This window comes from Meriones unguiculatus, chromosome 5 (assembly GCF_030254825.1).
Source record: "Meriones unguiculatus strain TT.TT164.6M chromosome 5, Bangor_MerUng_6.1, whole genome shotgun sequence".
In the NCBI taxonomy this organism is placed as follows: Eukaryota; Metazoa; Chordata; class Mammalia; order Rodentia; family Muridae; genus Meriones; species Meriones unguiculatus.
The window spans coordinates 39,764,524-39,787,755 of record NC_083353.1 but is presented as its reverse complement, the minus strand read 5'-3'; the positions used below and the strand labels follow the sequence as shown (position 1 = coordinate 39,787,755).

At 49.1% G+C, this 23,232-nt stretch overlaps 2 protein-coding genes across 5 annotated transcripts; one reads left to right on the top strand and one right to left on the bottom strand.

The window, feature by feature from the left end:
* The first annotated feature begins 366 nt into the window (after window positions 1-366).
* On the top strand, window positions 367-4,600 carry Pradc1 (protease associated domain containing 1). 3 transcript variants are annotated; one of them, XM_060383652.1, is made up of 5 exons: window positions 367-713; window positions 2,887-2,987; window positions 3,412-3,510; window positions 3,628-3,911; window positions 4,133-4,600. In XM_060383652.1, exons 1-5 carry the CDS (start codon window positions 647-649, stop codon window positions 4,251-4,253), a joined length of 672 nt encoding a protein of 223 aa, XP_060239635.1. In that variant the 5' UTR covers window positions 367-646; the 3' UTR covers window positions 4,254-4,600. The 3 variants fall into 3 exon arrangements, with proteins under 3 accessions (XP_060239635.1, XP_021490197.1, XP_021490196.1); XM_021634521.2 differs by having other exon boundaries at window positions 453-713; window positions 3,412-3,521; window positions 3,744-3,911; XM_021634522.2 differs by lacking the exon at window positions 3,628-3,911 and having other exon boundaries at window positions 3,412-3,521.
* A 383-nt stretch (window positions 4,601-4,983) lies between these two features.
* On the bottom strand, window positions 4,984-20,080 carry Smyd5 (SMYD family member 5). 2 transcript variants are annotated; one of them, XM_021634577.2, is made up of 13 exons: window positions 19,932-20,080; window positions 13,666-13,774; window positions 13,017-13,156; window positions 11,885-12,006; window positions 11,470-11,539; window positions 10,867-10,971; window positions 9,990-10,052; window positions 9,785-9,855; window positions 9,378-9,484; window positions 8,976-9,032; window positions 7,064-7,158; window positions 6,395-6,465; window positions 4,984-6,315 (listed from the first exon to the last, which is right to left on the bottom strand). In XM_021634577.2, exons 1-13 carry the CDS (start codon window positions 20,025-20,027, stop codon window positions 6,171-6,173), a joined length of 1,251 nt encoding a protein of 416 aa, XP_021490252.1. In that variant the 5' UTR covers window positions 20,028-20,080; the 3' UTR covers window positions 4,984-6,170. The 2 variants fall into 2 exon arrangements, with proteins under 2 accessions (XP_021490252.1, XP_021490253.1); XM_021634578.2 differs by lacking the exon at window positions 19,932-20,080 and adding an exon at window positions 19,820-19,841.
* Between the last annotated feature and the right edge of the window lie 3,152 nt (window positions 20,081-23,232).

Sequence of the window (23,232 nt, the reverse complement as noted above, 5' to 3'; positions counted from 1 at the left end):
GTTTCGAGGCGAATTGCTGGGTGAGGATGCAGGAGGGTCCCGTGCGGCCCCACCCCGGACACCACGGCAGACATGCTGTGAAAGGTCAACGCTGAATGCCGGTTGTGAGAGGCAGCTGAGGTGAGTGATCTGACTGCTCCGCGGCGCGGGAGCTCCGGTTTCACAGGTGTCCCGGGTCACAGGTACGCCACGCGCTCGGGCGCGGGAAAGCTGCTCGGGGCGGCTTCTGGCTCTGCAGCGCCTTCTGTCGGCCGAGGCGCCGCCTGCGGAGGGTGAGGCCAGCCTCAGGCTGGGAGGAGACCGTGCACCCCGCAAGTCCCCGCGAGCCGCCCACCCCTGGGTCGGGGATTTCGCGTCTAGAATGAGGAGCGAGGGGGCGGGGCTGTGAACTGCAGTTGCTATTAAGAGTTTTGGCAAATCAGCTCCCGAGTCCACTTCTCGTGGCCAATAGGAAGTGGCCTAGGGCGCAGAGGCGGGAAGTGCGGCCACAAGAGCAGGCGTGGCAGCCAATCAGCCGCCGGCCTCGGTTCCGCGCTCCAACTGGCGCGGAGAGCGGGCCTGGGTTGGGGGTGAGGCGGTGGCAGCTGTCAGGCTAAAGTCCGGCGAGCAAGAGCTGCGGGACGGCGGCCGCGGACGGGCCCTGGAGATGAGCCGTGGCGCCTCGGGCTGGTGCTGTCTGGTGTTCTGGCTGCCCACGTGCGTCGCAGCCCACGGTGAGCGGCGGCGGGTGGGGCGGGGCGGGCATTTAGTGTGCGCGCTGTTTGGGCCGTGAGGTGGGGGACGACAGGTCACCTTGGGGACCCCACGAGTTTAGGCTAGCCAGGCGCTGGGGCCAGGCGGCTGCACTGAGTGGGCGGTGGTCCCCGGACCCTGAGTAGGCGCGACCCGAGGCTTCCCCAGTCACAGCAATACACCTTAGACTTCCAACCACTGAAGGCAAGTATGGTGACAGCTAGAAATCCAGAACTGAGAAACCTGAGAGCGTTCACGCAGACAGGAACACACACGTGGAATCACATGCACAGGCACCCACTTACACAACTCGAACATAAATGTACACACCTACGCGCCAAGTGAACACATGCATACACCCGAAGTTTGTTAGATAAGCACATCAGACACCAGACAGGAGTGTGCTTATGGAAAGGGTTGCCTCATGTTAATCTAGAAGGCTTCCTGGGAGTGTATCCATCTGGTGGGGTGTACCTACACAGAAAGCTGCAAGCTCCCTGAGCTCTGTCTGGGTGGCTGTGATTTGGACAATGGACAGGAACAGCCTAAGACAGTCCTGGCTACAGCACAAGTAGTGATAGCTTGACAGTTGGATGAACTGACCTGAGCTTCCATCCATCAGCATTCACCTCTCTGGGGTTACTGAATCCAGGGACTCAGATCCCAGGAAAACATTAAACTTAAGTGCTGGGGAAAGGTTCTATATCCTAGCAAAGCTCTGGTTGTTCTGGCAGTTCTCTTGTTCAAGACAGCAGAGCTGGACTGAGTTGTCTATTCGTTCAGTAACCTTTACTGAGCAACCACTGTGTCCTAGACACTAGGATTCATCACTGCCACATACTTAGAATCAATGCCCTCGTGAAAGAAGCAGACACATGATAATATGAATACACCTAGTTAGAGAGGAAGTATTAGCTGGAAGAAAGTATATTAAAGGGACAAAGTAGTATCTTTCTGAGAAATGACAGGTAGACTTTTAGGAAGACCCCCCCAAAAAATGAAGACACTGACAAGCCAGTACAGCTTGAACATGGGAAAGAAGAGACAAGAGTCAGAGTAGAAATCAAATCAGGCAGGGCTTTCTAAACCACAGTTAACAGCAGCATGCGCTTTAGTCAGTGAAGGGGACGCTGAGGCAGTGGGTGGGTGGCAGGTGGACTTAAAGGAGTGAGAATGGAGGCAGAGAGCTGGAGAGACAGGAGAACTGGTTCTTCGGAGGGCCCAGCTCACAACTGTCTGCTCCACCAGTTCTGGGGGGCCAATACCCTCTTCTAGACTCTACAGGCACCAGGCACACATACGGTGCGTGGACATAGGTACAGCCAAGGCCCACATATACATAAAATAAAATTTAAATTAAAAAAAAAATGAAGCAGATGGTAAGCTGAGGCAGGAGGATTGCTTGAGCCCAAAGTTTTTAAAACTAGCCTGGGCAATGTAGCAAGACCCTATCTGAAAAAGACCAGTTAAGATGGACAAGTCAGGACAAAAAAAATGACAGTGACTGTTCAAGGACATGTCCGTGAGATCAGAGCTAACTTGTGCATTTTGGCTAGACCCTTGGGGGCTTGGGTTTCCCTGTCCACTCTGAAATTCTCAGCTCTTCTTCAAGAAGGGGTGGGTGTTAACCCAAGAGCTCTGGGTCTTTGTGGCTCGCCTGCAGCAGGAGCAGGAGCAGCAGCAGCAGATACACGTCTCCTGCAACCAGTCTGCTCTCTCCAGCTGGGCATGGTGATGCAGGCCTGTCACTGTGATGTTTGCAAGGATTCAAGGAAACAAAACTAGTTCAAAGCCAGCCTGGGCAGTGTGAGGCCATTTTATTATTATTGTTGTTGTTGTTATTTAAGATTTCTGGGTATAGTGGCACACACCTTTAATTCCAGTACTGGGGGTCTGAGTGGGGGTATCAGAGGCAAGTGGAGCTCTGTGAGTTTGAGGCCAGCCATGGCTACGTAGTGAAACTGTTAAAAAAAAAAAAGTTATTTAAAAAAAATTTTTTTTTTTAATAAATTTCACTCTGAGGATTCACTCAGCTGATGGGTCTCTGGACCCAAACCATAGCCCACCCAGTTGAATTCAGAGAGAACCCCATAATCTAAACCCAAAGCAACCTGAGGCTCCTGAGAGGCTTTTCATCTCTACTCTTTCCTTTAGGCTTACGCATCCATGACTATTTATACTTCCAAGTGCTGAGTCCTGGGGATATCCGCTATATCTTCACAGCCACACCTGCCAAGGACTTTGGTGGTATATTTGTAAGTTCAAAGATGCCCAGATCTGACTCTGACCCCCAGTCATCTTGCCCTCACTAAGCCATGGTGACCCTCATCCCACTTTTATGTTGGACAGGGCAAGAAGTAGAATCTATCTGTACCCTCCAGGAGCTGCTGCATACTGTGAACCAGGGAGGGACTGCCTTTATTGGTGCAAAAACCAAGAGCAGCAGCCTTCTCTGTCAGCTCTTCCCCTGTCCCTAGATTTTAAGCAGCTCCCCCTCACAGAAAGGCAGGGGACTTTGTGAAAATTAGATTTAAGTGCTCAAGTGCTCAGCCTCAGAGAAACCCCGTTTCCTCTCCTCACTCGTCTTGAGGCACCAATAAGATGGAATTGTTAGCCCTCTCCAAAAGCGTGCTTTCTTAAACTCTCTCTCACTTGTCCAAATATCTAAACGTTTTTCAGCACACACGGTATGACCAGATTCACCTTGTCCCTGCTGAACCTCCAGAGGCCTGTGGTGAACTCAGCAACGGCTTCTTCATCCAGGACCAAATCGCTCTGGTAGAAAGGGGGTAAGAAGGGGGCAGGCATGACCCATGGGAAGGGCAGATTCTGATCACAGCTCATGGCACTTTGAAATGCTGATTTTTAAGTAATGTGTTGATTGTCTACTTTCAGCTATGTACTGATGAACCTCAAGTTCTCTATGGTCCTTTCATCCTCCCAAGGAGAGGATGTGAGGGAGGGGCAGCTAGTGCCTGCCTTTCTTTTGGTCTCATCACCACCTCTTCCAGGGGCTGCTCCTTCCTCTCCAAGACCAGGGTGGTACAGGAGCATGGCGGGAGGGCTGTGATCATCTCTGACAATGCAGTTGACAATGACAGTTTCTACGTGGAGATGATCCAGGATAGTACTAAACGCACAGCTGACATTCCTGCTCTCTTCCTGCTCGGCCGAGACGGGTGAGGGCTCTTTGCTTCTGGCTATCCACACCAAACTGGGTAGCATGACTTAATGGGGTCAAAAGCAATCACCAGTCCCCTCTCACAGGCCCTGTTTTGAATATCCCAGTCAGAGGGTAAAAAAGTTCTCAGGTTCTGGAACTCCCAGACTAACTGGGGCAGAGGGCAGTGTTGGGGTGCTGAGAAAGTAACCATCACCACTGCTCTTCACGCCCTCCTAGCTACATGATCCGACGTTCTCTGGAACAGCATGGGCTGCCATGGGCCATCATCTCTATCCCAGTCAATGTCACCAGTATCCCCACCTTTGAGCTGCTGCAACCTCCATGGACTTTCTGGTAGAAAAGCCGACCCTAGGTTCCATTGACAAGTGAATTGTGGATTTTCCTATTTGGAGTTTGGAGATAGACTCTGAGAACAAATGGAGCCAGAGAGGACAGTGAAGCCACACCACTGGCTTTTTCTTCCCTGGGGCCTGCAAGGACATCTCATGCTTCAGGAAGAGTCAAGAACCAGGCCCAGGGCTTCTGACTAGAATTTGGAACAAAAGGCACTGAAGGCAAACAGCCGTGTCACACCCCACCTGTTTCAGCCTCCCGCAGCCAGGACCTCCTCATAGTGGTTTAAAGAACTGGTATTTGGGGACTCAGAACTCCCCTACTTTTAGCAATAAAACCAAATAAAGCTCATCAGGTTTGTAGCTATGTCCTAAACTAGGACCGCATGGGTAAGGGGGAACTCTTTTATTTGGTCCCGCATCATTCTGCTGCTCAAAAAGACCATGGCTTCCCGAGGCCCATTAGGGTAAGTATTTCAGACTGCTAGTTGTAGTTTGACCTCCTGAGAAGACAACTCTTGTAACCTAGAGTCAGCAATTGAAACCAAACCTCTGAAACCATTTTTCTGGCTTTAGTGATTTTTCCACACCAGTGCAGCTGACATGTGAACACTACCTGGAGCATTCTGCTGCCACCCACTGGTCTAACTTGTGTCCTCTGCATGTCTTTGACCACTGCAGGCCCTGAGTGGTCCACCTAGCCCATACTCCCCAGAAATCACTGTTGCCAAGGCCTATCACCACTCACACTTTATTGAGACCAGTGGGCAGACCAGAGGGAAGGGGTGCTGGCTGTTGTGAAAGAGTGTACCCAACAGGTAAGGGGGCCATTCAGGCACGTTCCACTAGCTCCACCTTGGAAAGAGCCTGTAGCATGGGCACTGGTCCTCCCTGGGAGCCTCCAGCAGGGCCATGTACAGGCATCTCAGGAAAGGAAAGGGGAGTGGTAAATGTAATTCCCACAGTGCCCACCCCAAGAGTGAAATGGTCATCTGTGGCCAAAGTCACAGCTCATCTCCAAGTGTCCTGCCCAGCTCCTTCAGATTTCTGGAAGACTGGTTCCTCTATGGAGATCCTAAAGGAGGATGTCCAAGATCCAGGGACCCTTTGCCGGGCCACTGCAGCTGGTCCCAGGGAAGATTGAGCATTCTAAATTATGGAGCACAGCTTGTCATCTGCCATACTGCTAGCCTGAGAAAGGGAGGTAGTCTCCATCCTGATGAAAACAGGCCTCTTCACACCTTATGGAGCTGGCCCCCTGCTTGAGCCTAAGAGGCAAGACATAGGCACAGCAATTCTGGTGTTTGGAGAATAGGTTATTCTCCACCTCCCCATCGTCCAATGCAAACAGATCAGCACCCCTAGCAGAGTCTTTTGAAGTGTTCTGAAGGCCTGTGTTCCTGCCTCTTGCTGGCAAGTGGCAGGCTGTTACTTCAGCTGCAGCTGTAGTAGGTAAGCAGTAAGGGAGAGGTAAGGCATTGCACATTACCTCTTTTTGTCAAGGAAATCAGTCTGCTCTCAGCTTGACCATTTTGTTGCCTCGCACAAATTAACGGCCAGTCAATAGGAGCCAAGCCTCTGGTGGATGGATGAGTATGGACCAGAGGAAGAACACTATAAGGCCTGGAGCCTGGTTCCAATCTCACAGCTACATTGGAGCATGGCAGGGGAAGAAGGCCAGTTCTGGAAGGCTTGGTGATGGCACAGAGCCAGTGCAGCTCAGCAGCAGTGCTCAGGGCATGAGTTCTGGTGTGGGATGGGGCTTGGGTCCAGCCTCTATCCTACCCTCCAGCAGACTGCTAGAAAGGAGAGAGCAGGCAATGGGTGCAAGGGGGAGGGGATGTACCTTCCAACCACATTTGTGGAGGATAGGCCCCCTTTTCCAGCAGGGTCTGGGCAGGGCCCCTCCAGGCAGGGTAACATCACACATCAGTCATCTCATCCCCTAGCTCTGCATCTTCAGGCTCTCCTTCCTCATCTTCTTCTTCTTCCTCTTCTGAGGTCACATTGGGGTCGTCAGCCTCTGCCAGGCATTTGGGACAGGAACAGATGAACAGGTAGTTCTCCCTTTGAAGTAAAAGGGCGAGAAATCAGTCAAGTGCTGGGGCGGAAGATCCCAGAACCCAACCATGTCCCCAGTTGGCACCTGAGGATCTTGTGGCGGCTGTGGCGGCTGCGCTCCCGCTGACAGCAGTCTAAGTAGCTGATACAGATTTCCTGTGGGGTAGAAGATGGTCTGATTGCCTATGGCCTCCATCAGGAAGAAAAAGAGCCTCTCCAACAGCTGCCCTATATATGGCTAACCACTGTTCTTGCCCAGGAGCTAGGCCTGCAACACCCTTCAGCACTGACCCATTCCCATAATTCCAGCTGGCAAGATCCCCACCAGGGTCTAAGACAGACAAGGGATGGAGGTTGGCCTCAAGCCCTGGGGAAAACTAGACAGTAGCCAAGGTCTGTAAATAGGATCAAAGGTTAATCTTGGTATGATAACTTGTGAGGAGAAAATGTTATCAGGATGTGGTCACCAACCAGAACTCCCAATCCACACCAGCCCCTGTGGTACAAGCCACAAAGCAATTAAAAGGGTAGCTGGGGTCAGGGACAGGGCACATAGCACTACCTCAATCTAAGACTTTCTGAAGATGTTTGAAGAACTGGAAGGAATTAGAGCATACTCATGGGCAAAAAGACTCACCCTGGGGACTGTGGTGGCTTGGCACCAGCCCAACAAAGGGGCTCCAACTAGTTACCGCTGCTTCCTGAAGAGAAGCTGCAAGGCCCTATGCCCACCCCTGCTGCTCAGCCCTCTCACCTCGCCTGGCTTAATATCCTCCAGGGCGGTAACATGTAAAAGGAAGTTGTTTTCTGGGAAGGAGGTCTCTGCATTGGGGACACAGCTGTGGTTGCCTGGGTCAAAAAGACAGATAACAAGTAGAGTATGTATGTGTGTAACCCAAGACTTTGCACATGCTAAGCAAGCACTCCACAACTGGTCTACACCCTCAACCCCTATTGTTGAATCAGGGTCTTGCTATGAATGTACCTCAACCTACCCTTAAACTTTGTGACCCTCCTGCCTCTTACTGACAAGTGTACCATTATGCCCAGCATGCCTTTAATCCTAGCACTTGGGAGGCAGAAGCAGAGGCAAGCAAATCTGAGTTCAAGGCCAGCCTAGTCTACAGAGTGAGCTCTAGGACAGCCAAGGCTACACAGAGAAACCCTGTCTCAAAAAAACAAAAATAAAAATGGTAATTCTAGGGGCAGGTAGATGACGCCGTAAGTGAAGATGCTTGCTTCAAGCCTGACAACCCGAGTGTGAGCCCTAGAACCCACTTAGCAGAAAGAGAGAACTGACTCTGACCTCCACATGCATACCATAGCCTGTGTGTATGTAAATAAACTTTAAGAACAAACAAAGCCATGCATGGTGGCACTCGCCTTTAATCATCTACTCAGGAGGCAGTGCAAGCGGATCTACATAGCAAGTTCCAGGCCAGCCGGGGCTACACAGTGAGATGTGGTGAGACCTTATCCCCCCCCCCAAAATAAAACAAATAAACGCAACAAATAACTGAAACCAAACTAGTATTCTCAAACCAAGCACAGTGGCTCACAAATGTAATCTAGGAGGATTTAGGATTTGCTATGAGTTTGAGTCCCAACTGAACTACACAATGAGTTCCAGTCTAGTCAAGACTCAAGAGACAGTCTCAAATTAAAAAAAAAAAAAAAAAAAAAAAAGAAAAAAGAAAAAAAAGCTAGTCATGGTATTCCTGTAGCCTCAGTTCTTTCTTAGGACATGGCACCAGGGGGTTCAGGAGTCCAAGTTGTCCTTGGCTACATAGCAAGTTCAAGGTCAACCTGAACTATAGGAGATATTCTCTCAAAATTCTTTAAAAAAAAAAAAAAGGCCTTAACTCTATAGAGCTGGGTCATTTCCTTTGTGGTTGAAGACAGCAGGGAAGGGCAGGTCTATCTTTCTGTCTCCCTACCCAGTGCTCTTTTCTGAAGGCCGCAGTGCAAATACATTGTACCTTGTATCACTGCTGCCTACACACACACACACACACACACACACACACACACACGACTAACAATAGTTCTCAGTTGTGTCCCACTGTCTCACTGAGGGAGACATGGCGCTCTGAGGGATCCTACAACTGACCATTTATTTCTATCTGCTAACATGGGACTCCTGACCCAAGCCTGGGAGGTAGTTAGTAGTGAGGAAAGCGGGAGATGGGAGGCTAAGATCTGGAAAGTCTTGGTGGGAGGTGGCGTTGGCCTTTCCAGAAGGTGCTAAGAAGACTTCCAACCCGCAACCCCCTTCCAAGATCCTGCAGACCTCAGGCTCTCCCAAAGCTTCCTGACCATATCCCACAGGGCAGTGGTGGTACAATGCCTATGCTTCCCGTTACAAGAAGCAGGGCTCTGTGCCTCCCCTTTAGGTGGACCTGGTCCACTGTAAGTATCTATTAAAATACTAGCAGGAGGCTGGGGATGAGGCCTTGGGTTTGGCACCAGTTAACACCATAAACAAGGAAATGAATGAATGAATAAATGAAACTGATAGAGCAATAATGTCCAAAACAATCTCCTAAGAAAGAGACCTAACCCTACTTCTAGACTTGCCCTGATCAGCCCAGAAAGGGTGAACTGGGAAAGATGACCTAGAAGGGCAGAAGCATGTAGGCCCATTCCTCCCTAGTGCTGAGACTCACAGCAGCTTTGAAGCATGAAGAGACCAGATCCTTCACAGTTAAGGAACTCGCCGGTGGCTGTAAGAAAGTAATGTGCAGATAACAGTGGGTAAAGGAAATTAAACCACAAGAACAAACAACAGCTCTGCTGTCCTGCCACCCCTACAAATTAGACACCCAGGAGCTACCATTTTGCCTAAACTTGCTTTTCGGAGAAACCCTGCTCTTCAGTCTGCTCTACCTATTTATCTGTGACTCTCCCTCCTCCCAGCATGGAGCCTGTGGATGGGTCTCAGATGACTTCTCACCTGTGGATAGATCTGAGACTTCCCTTTCTACCCTAAGCTCAGAGCTCCCTGGCAAGAACTGTGTCCACTAGGGGTGCTCTAAGGGTTGGGGAATCCACAGCCCCATCTCACCAACCTGCCTCAATGTCCTTGTATAACTGGTCAATGAAGGTGTCTAGCTGTTCCCGGTCCTGAGGCGACAGCTCCAGCGCATCACAGGCATGTACCCACTGGCTGAGGGAGCTGTGGGTCCCAGCAGCACATGGTTGGAAGTGGCCCAGGTCACAAGGCTCTCCATATCCAGTCATGTTAAGCCCAGACAGAAGAGTCTCCCACCTGACCCTGTTCTTTTTCTAGAGTAAGGACCCCAACCCCTCCCAAAAGAGCAAGACTCCCAGCAGTAGACTCCCATCCAGGTCATGGCAACACCCAATCCAACCCATCTTGAAAGAATCTGTGGCTTCCTCCATTAATTCCTTCCTCTAATAACTCCCATCTGAACCCGAGGGGTTACCTAATAGGTCTAGAACATTCTCTTCTAACCTGGTTCCAATCCCTTGACCATTGGTCCCAACAAGGGCAAAGAGAGATCGGAATCCATCTGGTGTAAACCACTGTAGGGAGAGAAAGGTGAGTCTGGAGCTGCTCTTCCTAATCTGACGCAGGAGGCTTCTGAGAGCTGGCCTTGCTTCAGTTCCAGGCCTGAGCACCAGGAGAAAGGCTTCAGGGCCTGCCTTCCCACACTCACCTGGCTGAGAGTCTCCTCATAAAGGGCCTCTGTGAAGAGCCTACGCAGAAGTTCCAGCTGGCCCTGGTTTGGGGGAAACAGAGGTACACTTGCAGCCCTGGAGACTTCCCCTTAACACTAGGCAGGTGGGAAAAAAAAATCAGGTAAAAGAAGGAAAAGGAGCCAGTTATGTGGCCTGAGCTTTCCCTAGGGACAGAGGCAGTACTTATCTCCAATTGTCTGCAGACTCCAAGTGAGGGTGTGAGCTCAAAGTTTCTTCCTGTTTCCAGTACTTGTTCCAGTAAGGCTAAGGCAGCATGGCTTAGATTACGCATCAAATCCCTCCCTTGGAGAGACACTGAGACTTGTTTGGCCTTCTGGTCAGCTTGGCTTTCCCCTTCATTCTTCTGGATCCAGTATAGCAACTCTCTCCCTGAGATACATCTTTGCCACAGCTGCATTCCCACCTTCTATCTGCCTCCCTCTGACTGTCTCTACCCTCTGGCAGCCTCCCCACTTTGGGAGCTCCAAGAGAAGGCTCAGGTGCTCAGTGTCTTATTCTCACCACATGAATTCCACACCACTCCCTGACCTGTGGACCCCCCAGCCCTCCACTCTCCAGAAAACCAGACATGCCTATGTCTGCCTTCCTCAGAGTCTTGCACATTACATGGAGTAATGAGCATGCTTGGGTAGAAAATGCAATCCCTTGTTCCTACTTCCAACTTTAATTCTATATTAGGTCACAAAGGTAAATGGTGCCAGGAACGCAAATTCCTTTTAGGACCAGGTTTTAACCCCGCTGTAGCTTAGAAGAGACCAAATATGGAGTCAGGTAGCCACAGACACCCCAGGCTACTTGAGGGGTGAGGGGAAGAGGCCATGAGAGAAAACCAACCTTGAATTTGTCCCCCAGGAGTTTGTGAACAATTTCCTCCTCCTCATTGGCTGTTTTGCTGCAGAACTGGGAGAAGAGCCTGACCCAGTGGTCCTTGTCCTTGGCCTGTAGGGCAAACACACATAAGAACCATGTGCCCATGAGGAACAGAGGGCTGACGCTTCTCAAGTCCCTTCTGTCAGGGAATGACCACACCCACGAGCTGCCAAGGTCTCCCTTCCCACTCTGCCATACTCAGCCATTTCTCAGCTAGGGTGGAGCTTGCCAACTCAAAACACCTTGAAAACAGGGGGCCATTGAGGTAGAACAGTAGGGACAGAAGGGATCTACATGGCCTCTCACTTTATTTAAGAGACTATCCTGGGACAGTGATGCCTATCAATCAAATTCAGGAGCCACTGCTATATAAGACAAACATCTCACAGAGAAACGAAGACAAGCAAAACCAGGGCCCATGGCCTACACCTGATTTCTGGTTAGCATGTTCTAGAGAGTCTACATAGCAAGCAGCTAACCTTCAGGAAACCCAGAAGCAAGAGCATCCAAGCAAGGTCAGGTGGCTGAGACCCAGGGATGACTGGGGGGTCAGCTTTTCTGGCTCACCTGTTTCACTGTGGCCACCATCCGGGCCATCAGCATTATACTTGCAGTCTCAGGAGGATAGTGAACACTCCTAGAGAGAGAGGGGAAAAAAAGTGTAGACTAGAAATTGCCTTTCCAGGAGCAGAGCCTGGAAAACCCAGTCTGAAGGCTATAGAGACACTTCCTGCCCAGTCCACCAGTTATCAAAGGCTGGACTTAGGAAACATTGTCTTAGGGTTTGGTGGGCTCTCTCTGGTAGGCATAAAGGCTGAAGATGGTAAGGCTGGCTGCTCAGATGAAAGGCAGGCTGCTGAAAAGTGTGACTTCTGTGTAAGGTTAACAATAGAGACCCAGGGATATAACTCACTGAAAGCTCCTCACAGCTGCTGAGCTGAGACAGGAATAGATGGAAGGGTAAGGAGAGGAAGAGACCTACCTCCACGCCTCCTGCAGTTTATTGAGGGGGTGCCTGGGGTCATCCTGGGATGGGCCTGGGCACAAGACCTGGTGGTATTGCTCCGCAGCTGCCAGCCGACATTCTGCACTGCAGTACATCACCTGTTAGGTGAGGTGCAGGTTAGCCCTCAGGAGCCGAGGTTCACTTCATCTAACTGCTTTCCTTCCATAACAGCCCCAGTGCAAGGTGCTCAGTGAGGATAAAACAGGGTGTTATAGGGGATGCAATACTTGTCAATTAAAAATAAAAACCTATGGCATCTGGGGTCAATGGCTCATGCCAGTAACCCCAGCACCTGGAGAGGCAGAGCCAGGCTGTGAGGTCAAGGCCAGCCTGGTCTACAAATAGAGTCCAGGACAGTCAAGACTACACAGAGAAACCCTATCTTGAAAAAGCCAAAAACAAAACAAAACAAAAACCCACCACCACCAACAACAAAAAACCTATGGCCTATGGCTGAGGGAGGAAAGGAGTGAAACATCCAGCAGGCAGAAAGGATTCTGAAATAGAGACAGGAACTCAAGATTCAGTGGACAAGATGTGAAGAGGATGGATGCATGGTGCCTGAGCTCAGGTAACTAGCCACATGGCAGAATTTAGATTACTATAATGGGTTAATTTAAGTTATGAGCTATACAGAGAAGAGGCTGGCTGTATGGCCTAGGAATTTGTATAATATTTAATGAGTCTCATGAGTCATTATTCCAGGAGCTAAGGGACAGGAGGAAAAACCACCTGAAACATAATGGCCTACTCCTACACTCAGCTCCTCCAGCACCATGTCTGCTTGCACCATGTCATGCTTCCCATCATGTTGAAAATGGACTAAAATCTCTCAAACTGTAAGCCAGCCCCAATTAAATGTTTTCCTTTATAAAAGTTGCTGCGGTCATGGTGTCTCTGCATAGCAATGGAAGCCCTAACTAAGACACCCACCAAACCCATTTTCTGGACAATGGACACTGGCAGCAAAGAAGAAGCTGAACAATTACTTCACTGTCACATACTATGCTGTGAGCCTTGAGGAATGGACCAGGTCTGTTCAGACTTTGCCTTAACTAAAGCGTCCTTTGCCTGCTCCCTTTCCTGTGCATTCCCTAGAGGTACTCACCTGGCAATGGGGACAGTTCTGGTGGAGGTCCTTGCGCACACTGCATAGCTCTGGGTGTGGTAGAACCTGGCCTGGTTTCCCAGTCAGCCTCTGGGCATTCTCCTCTGCCTTCTCCAGTGCCCGAAGACAGTGGTCACAGGCTGCAGGGAAGACAGACACAGTAAGTCCCCTCCTTAAGAGCTCTCTAGCTCCTCCTGATCCCACTGCTTCTCCATCAGACTCAGTCTATGAGGATCCCCGCCTCAGACTATTGCTCCTTTCAGTTTGTCTCCAGCTTAAGAAAAATACAAAAAGGGCTGTGGCTGGCAAAGTTGAGGGCATCTTGCTCTGGTGCCTAGCTCAGTTTTCACTGAGCATGGGTTATGTACCATGTTTTGGTAGGGTATAGAGCCCTTCAGAAGGAAGTCCAGACATTTATACTATGGGAAGAAACTCTAAGTTCTGTCTGTGAGAGTCCTTCCCATTGCAGGTTCACAACCCCCAACACAAAGGCAGGCAGAGCTGTGGTTCTCAGGTCCAGTTCTCCATGGAAAGACAGCATTTCCTCCCAACACCTCCCAGACGGTCGGCCAGGAGATATGTGTGGCTCTCTTCCATGCACGAAATGGACAAGCCCAGCAGCCACCTGAAGCAGGCAAGATGCACTCACCCCGGTACCGATAAAGTGCATTCCAGAGAAACTGCGAAGCCACCAGGGGTCTTTCAACGAAGATGGTCTGTCCCTTCCGGATCAGCTGTGTGGCAAACAGTCCCTTTCCCTAATAGTACAGAGAACAGATGGGGTAAGAAATACTCCAAATATGCCACAGTGAGTTATGCCTATTATCCTAGCACATGCAAACAGGGGCAACAGTAGTTCAAGGCTAGCCTGGGGTTCATAAGACCTTGTTTCAAAAGAACAAACAGTAGTTAAGGCTTGGTGAGTAGTTAAGTGTGATTGTTTCATAATCATGAGGATCAGAGTTTGGATTCTGGTACCCACATAACAACACAGGTGTCTCTACAAATGACTGTAACCCCAGCTTCAAAGAGGGAAAAGAAAGAAATATCACTGGGGCCAACACAAGAGAGGAGCCCCAGATTCAGGAGGACACCCCACCTCAGGGCAATAGATGGGATGCAATAGAAGAGGAAACCCAATGAATGCCTTCCTCTAGCCTCTGTGCACAGACATAGGCGTGCACACCTACACATACAGATGCATGCACGGGCACACACACACAAATATAAATACAGGGCTAAAGAGATGGACCAGCAGTTTAGAATGTTTGCTGCTCTTCCACAAGACCCATTTTTGGTTCCCTGTATTCACACCAAGCAGCTTGCTTCCACCTGTAACTACAGTTCTAGATAATCCAAGGTCTTCACTGGCACCAAATGCATGTAAGATACACCTGCACACATATGCAAATAAAAATAAATCTTTAAACAAAGACACAGCTCCAAGAGCACTCAGGAGGCTGACCAACTGCACCTCTCCCTGCCCACAGTACCTGGCCAAGGAGGGAGCCACCTTAGCAGCCACCTGGACACCTGGACCTTTCAGTATGGTCAGGGCAAGGCCAGGGCTCCTAGCAGGCTGGGGCCTCCTACACCAGCAGTGGCTACCAGGGTGGCACCAGCCTCAATTCCCCGTGAACCCTTGTGCTTCTGCTCAGGGATACAGAGACATCCTATATCCCAGCAGTTTCCTTTGTCGGTGCTCAAATGTATGAACTAGTCCTAGAACCATCTCCCAAAACCTCCTGGGAACCTCCTAGCCAACTGCCTCCCACTGGAGAAGTGGGTATTCCAATAATTCTAGCAGGCAGTTTCCAAGGTGTGGGGTAGTGCAAGTGAGCACCCTCATGAACGCTACCCCCTCACTACCCAGTGTTTAAAAGGCGATCTCCCGGGTCCTGCCGAGACCTGCTAAGTCAGAATCTGCATATTTGTGTGTGTGTGTGTGTGTGTGTGTGTATGTGATGTACATGTTTGAATGCGAGTGATGAGTGGCAATCAGATAACAGCAGTCTGTTCTCTCCTTCCACTATGGGATCTAAGGAATGAACTCAAGTTGTCAGGCACTTTTCCCATCTGAGCCATCTCACAGGCTAAAAGATTTCTATGCATGCTAAGAGTTTAAAAGCCTAGCCTGAGCCAGTACTAGGAAGGCAGAGGCAGGCAGATCTCTGAGTTCAAGGCCAGCCTAGGGTCTACAAAGCATAATCTGGGACAGCCAAGGCTATACAGAGAAACCCTGTCTAGGGGTTGGGGAACCCTAGCCTGGCACACTTTGCACATCAAGAACCTAGGCAATTAATGATTCTCCTGACACTTACTGCGTTAGCAAGTGATGGCACTCCTGCCAAAGAGAAGCTGCTATCACAATGTGACTGAGAAAAAAATGCCCTGTCACTGTGGTTGGCACAGCAGCTTCCCTTCAGCACTGACACTGGGTACAGAAGGGACTTTGCCACACTCAGGGCAAATCTCAACCTATGCATAACCAAGAGAGTTTCTTTCTTTTTTGACAGTGTCTCCCTACATAGCCCAGGTTGCCCCTGAACTTGTAAAAGTTCTTTCTTGACAGGTATAAGAGGTATGTGCCACTACCCAGCTCTAGACACTAACTATAGAAAAGGGCAAGTAAAATAAAGACAGAGGCAAAGCCCAGGACACACCCTTGGCTAGCCTTCCTGGATGCCCCATTGCTACACTTCGTTGCGCCTGGGATCAGCTAAGCAAAGTGAAAACTCAGCCTTCCTGGATGGGACAATGCAGCAAGAAGAGAGACCCATGTAATCTTATGACAATTTCAAACCTTGAAGTTGAGTAACTTGCCAGGTGTAGTGGTGCATGCCTTTAATCCCAGCACCAAAGGTTAAGAAGCCTAGACTAGAACACCTGGCACATCAGGATGAAGACTAAGGAAACAACCCTTGTTCTTTCTCTCTCCTCTCCTCTTATTCTCCTCTCCTTTTCTCATCTCTCTCTCCCCACCCTCTCTCCCTTCCATGTCCTTCCCCCACCTCGCACACACACACCACCAACACCCAGGCTAGCTTCAAACTTGTTTCATCCTCTGGAATGCAGAAGCAGGCAGATCTCTGAGGCTGAGGCCTAGGCTACACAGTGAGTTCCAGGATAGCCAGGGCTACACAGAGAAACCCTGGGGATCGGGGTGAGGGTGGGGGTAGGGGAGATGATGGGGAGGGGAAGAATAACTATAGATCTCCCTCTCCCTTAGGTCCTGAAAGACCAAATGCAGAAAATAGTCACTAAAGCAAAGGAGAACCAGAGAAATGGTGGTTGGTGTCTGTAAGACAGTATTTAGTAGGAAGATCAGGAGTTCAAGGCCGCTCATCAACAACAACAAAAATATACAAATAAAAAACAAAGAGAAAAGAACCAAGAGTTGTTCCTTTCTATTTCTAATTCCTCAAACATACAAAGTATTTCAAGAAAAACATCTCCAATTCATAAGATCAAGAAGCATGAAATGTTGGGCACTGTGGCTCACATCTGCTTCTCAGGATCTGGGAAGCGAGGGCAAGAGGACTACTTTACATTCAAGGCTAACCTGAACTAAATAATGCAGTGTTTCTCAACCTTCCTAATGCTGTGACCCCTTAACAGTTTTTGTGTGAGCCCCCCAGCCGTAAATTATTTTTGTTGCTACTTCATAACTGTAATTTTGCTACTGTTTTGGATTGTAATGTAAATATCTGTATTTTCTGATGGTCTTAGGTGACCCCTGTGAAAGGGTCATTAGACCCCCCCAAGGCTCATGACCCACAGGTTGAGAACCACTAATATAATGGGTTCTATATCAAAAGGAAGAAAAGGACAAGAGAAAGGCGAAAGGAGAAAGCAAAGGGAGGGAAGACAAACTTCAAGAGAGAATTATACAAAACTCTTAGACCAGACAGTTTATTCGACAGTCTTTATTAGGCCAGCCCAATGGCTCAGTGGGTGAAAATACTTACTGCATCAAGGCTGATAACTGAGTTCTGTCTCCAGACCTCACAGTGAAAACAAAGAAGCAGCTACTGAAAGTTGTCTTCTGACCTCTACATGTATATGGCACACATGAAGCCATGTGCAGATACACACATATCATACACACAAGTAATAACAAAATACTTTAAAGTACATAAGGGTCCATTAAAAGATATAACATCACCAGTAAGTGATTATTAGAAAAATTCAATTATGAAAGTAATTTTGTTTTGATTTCTTTTTTCGGTTTTTCAAGACAGGGTTTCTCTCTGTAGCCCTGGCTGTCCTGGGCTTGCTTTGTAGACCAGGCTGGCCTTAGACACACAGAGATCCGTGTGCCTCTTCTGCCTCCACAGTGCTAGGATCAAAGGTGTGCACCACCATGTCTGGCTATCAAAATAACTTAAAAGGAAGCAAGCCCAAATTAATGAACCATGCTGGGCTCTAGCTAGAGTACAGAGCAGTATACCATTCCAATTGGCACCTACTAGTCCTCGTTAGGTTTTAGTCCCCACTGATTTGTCTCTGGCATAACAGTTCATAGATAAACTGGGTGGTGGCGGCACACGCCTCTAATCCGGGAGGCAGGGGCAGGCAGGTCTCTGTGAGTTTAAGACCAGCCTAGTCTACAAAGTGAGTCCAGGAAAGCCAAGGCTTACAGAGAAACCCTGTCTCCAAAAACAAAACAAAACAAAACAAAACAAGAAACAACCACCAAACCAAAAAACCAAACCAAAACAAACAAACAAAAAACAGTTCATAGATATGTAAAAATCACTTCTGCTAATATCCATAGAAGCAGAACAGAGTGGCTGAAAACTACCCCTACTCTTGCCCTTCCCATCATGCTTCAGGAGGCAGTTCTCTAAAACTTTAAAGAATAAGTAATTCTCATTACCCTAAGCCTAAACCAGGCATGAGTATTAGGTGGCAACCTGAGGAAGCCGGCACAAAGGGAAAGACTAACTACAAACAACCCCAACAGATGACTATAGCTGCCAGCAGCCCAAAGACAGCTACCAAAGTAAGCTATAAGTCCACATGGAAGGTGAGTCTCCCTTACAGAAGATTAGGGTAGGCGGAGGAATGTGATCAGCTGGAGTTTTTTGTTTGTTTTTGAGACAGGATTTTACTCTGTACCCAAGGCTAGCCTGGAACTCACAGGTGTCCTCTTGCCTTAGTCTCCTGAGTTGCTAGAATACAGGCCAGGGCCACTAGACCCTGTCACCAGCTGTGGTCTTAAGAGAAGGCTAGGACAGAACTGGACAAGACTAGCAGAAGCAAAAATTGAGAAGTGAAGAAAAGAGGGGGCCAAGATAGAGGAGGGCTAATAGAGATAACAGGTACCAATGGATCGAGGCACCTCAATCTGTGGGGCCCCAAGACCACCAGAAGCTCTGGGTGCTGATGGGGATATGAGCAGCTCAGGACACAAAGGGTATGAGGAAGGAGAGAAGTGTCTCTAATGCCTATGAAGCAGAAAAGCAAGAGAAGCTTATAATGAGAACCCGGTCAGATGTGGAGATGCTGACAGCAGATGACCAGAGAGGTGACATATTGGGTCAAGGGCACAACATCATCATCAACATCATCATCATTATTATTATTCAACCTGACTTTTACTCAGAGGACTGCAAATGAAAATAAAATATCACTTTGCATATGTCAACCGGCAAAGACATAGAGGGAATAGTGCTGGAGAGAACAAAAGTCTACATGCACTGGAACCCAACAGCAAGACCTCTGCTCTCAGGGCTGGTAAGTAAGATATGACAGAAAAGAGCCATACATAAGGATCTGGTTAAGTGAGGCGTGGCACTCCGATGAAACACTATCAGTCAACCCTTTAGCCAAGTAAAATTGGGCTCATTAATACTGAAGTACTGAAAAGATGTATTAAAAGAAACAAGGGGGAGGCGTGACAATGGGTGGGGCTGGGGGGTGTTTCAGCTACCACCATGCTGGTAACCCAGGACTTGGAAGGTGCTAGCAGGAGGATAAGTTCAAGGCCAGCCTCGGCTACATAGGAAGTTCAAGGCCATCATGAAGTACAAGAGGACCTCATTTCAAATGAGAAGTAGCTTTTAAAGATGTAACTCACATATACATACAAACACACACACATGTATATATATGTACCTATATGTGTGTGTATATACATATATATGTGTGTGAACACAAGTATAATACTGAGTGATTTTTATCTTATACGCATTTTCTATTCTACAAGGAATAAAACATAATTAGAGCCAGACAGAGTGACATGGCTTTAATCCAGGAATAGAGGCAGAGGCCAGCCTGGTCTACGTAGTGAGTTCCAGGGCAGCCAGAGCTACATGGTGAGACCCTGCCTCCAAACAAACAAACAACAAACAAAACAAAAACCCCACGATAATACAAATTACAAAATCATGTCATTCTCTTGCTTAAAACCCTTCAGATGAGCGTCCAGTGTGTGCGCTCTGGTCCAAGTCGCCTAGCTCTCCAAGTCTCCACCCATACCAAACTCAGAAGGGTCGCTGGGGCCCACGTTGCTTTATACCTCAGTTCGCTGGGCTAAGCACTCCGCCACCCATTGCCTCCTGAACAGCGTAAGCCCCAACCTAGCCAAGGGCCCCTCAACCTGGCCTAGGATATCCCCCAACCCCAAGACCTCGCATAGCCTCAACTCCACCCAGAACAGCAGCAGCACGGCCACCCGCCTGTGGGCTGGGTTCCGCCGGGAGGGGGGCTCACGCAGGCTCCCAGGCTGGGCTTCCCCCGACCCTCCACCGCGCGATACCGCCACGAGCCCAGGCAAGATCCCCGGCACGAGAACAGACCCTGAGTCCCGGGACCGAGCAGGGGCCAGCCCGGCGCCGAGAGGGCCGTACTCCAAGGCTGTGGGATGGGTGCCCGGAATGGCTCTCCGAGCGGGGTCCGACCCGGCCTCACCTTGGCACTGTTCACAAAACGGACTTCCACGGAGCCCCGGGCGCCGCCCGCCACGCCCACGCAGAAGGAGAACACGTCGCACATGGAGGCCGCCATCTTGGGCACGCCTCCGCCTTCTGACCCTTGACCCCACCCCGGGAGGCCCCGCCCACTAAGCCCGGAGAGCGCTCACTCTCCGATCACACCCTGCCCCCGGGATGTGCCGAGCTCTGCAGCAAGTCAATGCGTTTGGTGTATTGGTTGCTTGACTGGTTGGAACAGGGCCCGCCTGTGTGCTTGCACTTATGGTAGCCTGTGTGTGACCCGATGGCCTATCTTGGAGTTCATGAATAACGAATGACGTCTGATGGAGTAGCCCAGGGGGAAACCCTAGTCTATGCCAGTTCTTAAGTGTCCATTGTTGCTTCTTTTCACGCCGGCTTGTTTCTGAGACAGGGTCTCACTATGTATCCCAGGTTAGCCAGGAGCTCGCAGCCATCCTCCTGCTTCAGAAGCCCCTCACCAACCCCCAACACTGAACAATGCCCTTTTTTAGACCCAGAGAAGGTGTTGGACAGTGGAAGGCTGACTTACTCATTTTCACTTTGACACTCATCCTGAAAAGAAGCAGTTTTGTTGCTGGGGCACACTCACAGTTTAAAATTTGTTCCTCCCTCCATTGGCAACATTTCTGTTCTACGGTTGGGTTGCTAGAGAGTTTGCCTTCAACGCATGGGTGCTGAGGTTTGTGCGCCAACACTCCTTAAACCCAACATGATACCTATGCCTATAACCTTTGAACTCAGGGTCATCCTCAACTACATAGTGAACACAAGGCTAGCCTGGAATACGTGAAACCCTGTCCGAAAAACAAAATGTAGGGGTGGACTTGCAATTGACACCTGTTGCTCTAGCAGAGGACCCAGGTTTGGTTCTCAACACTGGTTCACAACTATGTTATCTAACTCCAGTTCCAGGGGCTCTAATGCCCTCTTCAGCCTTTTCAGCAACAGGCATACACATACTGCACACATATACACGAAAGCATGACAACCATATACAGAAATTGAAACAAAAATTAAAAAGAAAATTTTTCTTTGTCTATAAACCTTAACCAGGTTGGACTGGTGCCTCTGAGAGTTGTCAGGGACTTTCTTGACATCGCAGAGCGAGGTTATGGAGCGTAGTGAGAGGGTCCCCTTAACTAGATATAGAAATGGTCACATGGGAGACAGGTTCCTGCAGCTAGTCTGGACCACAGACCTGTGTCTGTTATGGTTTCATGCTGACATTTGAAGATTGGATAACAACCTAGTAAGTGATTTTGTTTTGATTTTTGGTTTTTTTTTTTCAAAGTCCCTCCAGCTCCCGCTCTCCCTCTCGGGGAAGTTTGAGATCTATGTAGCCTTGGATGTCATAGAACTCCCTCTATAGACCACGCTGGCCTTGAACTCATAAAGATCCACTTGCCTCTGCCTCCCAAGTGCTGGTTTTAAAGGCTTGTGCCACCACAGCCCAGCTGAGACAAGGTCTCTCTATGTAGACGTGACTGTCATAGAACTTGCCATGTAGACCAGGCTATCCTCAAACTCAAAGAGATCCACCTGCCTCTGCCTCCTAATTTTCTTTTAATTAAGCCCATTGGGGCTGTGCTTGCTGCATAAGCATAAGGACCAGAGTCTGAGCCCCAGAACCCACGTAACAAGCTAAGCATGGTGGCATGCATCAGGTGGTAGAGACAGAATGATGCCTAGGGCTCCCTGGCCAACTAGCTTAGTCAAATGGGCTAGCTCTAGGTTCAACAGAAGAACCTGACTCAAAAAAAAAAAAATGAGAAGAGCAATTAAGACACTCAGTGTTGTCCTCTGGCCTCCAATAAACATGTATGGGTGTACACACACACACAGTGAGCCAGTTCCTGAAGGAGGGCTTTGGATCCTCTGAACTGGAGATGTGGATGTTTGTGAGTCACCACGTAGGTGCTAGGAAGCCAACCTAGTTCCTCTACAAAATCAACAAGTGCTCTTAACTGCTGAGCCAGCCCCCAGTTTTACAGACGTTTTTGGTTTTTTTACAGGTATTTTGTGAGTGTGTCTGTCTGTGTGTGGGGGTGTACCCTGGGGGAGACGAGTCTCTCCCTCTATGGTGTAAGTTCCAGGGATCAAATTCAGATCTTCAGGCTTGGCAGCAAGAATTGGTACCTGCTGAGCCTTCCATCAGCCCTTGTTTTTGAGACAGTGTCTCACTGTTTATCTAGGCATAGCTCAAACTCATGAGGGTAGCTCTGCTTGACTCCATTCTTCTGCCTTAGCCCCCCCTAGTGCTAATGCCACAGGTGTGTACCACCCTGCCCAGTTCTAGAGGGCAGCTTCTTGAGGCAAGGCTCTGGATTCCCTTAAGTCTGCCCACTTACTGTCTACAAGTCCACTGTCCCTTTAGGTTTGTTTTTGTTTTGTTTTTTTTAATGACAGGGTTTCTCCATGTAGCCTTTGCTGTCCTGGAACTCACTCTGTTGACCAGGCTAGCTTCCAGGGTAATGGGAATAAAGGTGTGTACCACAACGCCCAGCTAAAGTCCACTGTCTTACGTGCCAAGCTTAGCTGCCACCTTTCTTCCTCTTTCCAAACAAAACCAGGCCCTGAGAACAACCTCACAGAGGAAGAACAGGTTCTCCTTCATCCCTTCACCTCACTTCAGTCCAGGAACTGCAATGAAGAGACTATACTACAGAAATCAGCTCTTACACGTTGGAGGCTGATTTTACAAGAATAAGCTCTCAGTAGGCTTCCTGGCAAGAAACTGAGCAGGGTCAGAGGGTCATTCAGGAAGAAGCTATATTGTCAATGCTGGGTCTCAAATGACAAAATGAGGTCAACAGAAATTCAGGAAAAAAGGCAAGAAAAAACTTGTTGCTCCAAGGGAACAATTTCCACAAAGTTGAGCTTGCTGTGACCTGAGCTTTTGCTAAAAGTTACAATATCAGACAAGGCAGGAAAACTTTGAGCAAAGCATAGTGGCTCTCACCTGTCACCTCAGCACCAGAGAGGCTGAGGCAGGAGAGCTTCCAGAAGTTTGAGGTCAGTCTGTGCTACATAATGAAAATCTGTATCAGAAAACAAAAGCTGTAACCCCAGCATGTGGGAATTCAAAGCCATCTTCAGATACAAAGAAGGGAGAAGAGGAATAGGGTTGAAATACAGGAAACTTTGAAGTGACCTAAGCAATCTGCTTCCCCACAGACTCTGGGGAGCATCTGCCACAGCCTGGTGCTGATTCAAGAAGGTGCCTCCTTCACAGCTCGGCCAGGAAAGAGCTGCTGAAT

What these genes read in the sequence shown, in the direction of transcription:
- Pradc1 (XM_060383652.1), top strand. Translation starts at nt 647, where the DNA reads ATGAGCCGTGGCGCCTCGGGCTGGTGCTGTCTGGTGTTCTGGCTGCCC. An exon ending in CACGTGCGTCGCAGCCCACG is followed by an intron (nt 714 to 2,886) that starts GTGAGCGGCGGC and finishes TCTTTCCTTTAG; the next exon opens with GCTTACGCATCCATGACTAT. An exon ending in TTCCTGCTCGGCCGAGACGG is followed by an intron (nt 3,912 to 4,132) that starts GTGAGGGCTCTT and finishes ACGCCCTCCTAG; the next exon opens with CTACATGATCCGACGTTCTC.
- Smyd5 (XM_021634577.2), bottom strand. Translation starts at nt 20,027, where the DNA reads ATGGCGGCCTCCATGTGCGACGTGTTCTCCTTCTGCGTGGGCGTGGCG. An exon ending in AGAACTGTCCCCATTGCCAG is followed by an intron (nt 12,007 to 13,016) that starts GTGAGTACCTCT and finishes CTCACCTAACAG; the next exon opens with GTGATGTACTGCAGTGCAGA. An exon ending in GGTCAAGGGATTGGAACCAG is followed by an intron (nt 9,485 to 9,784) that starts GTTAGAAGAGAA and finishes TGGGACCCACAG; the next exon opens with CTCCCTCAGCCAGTGGGTAC.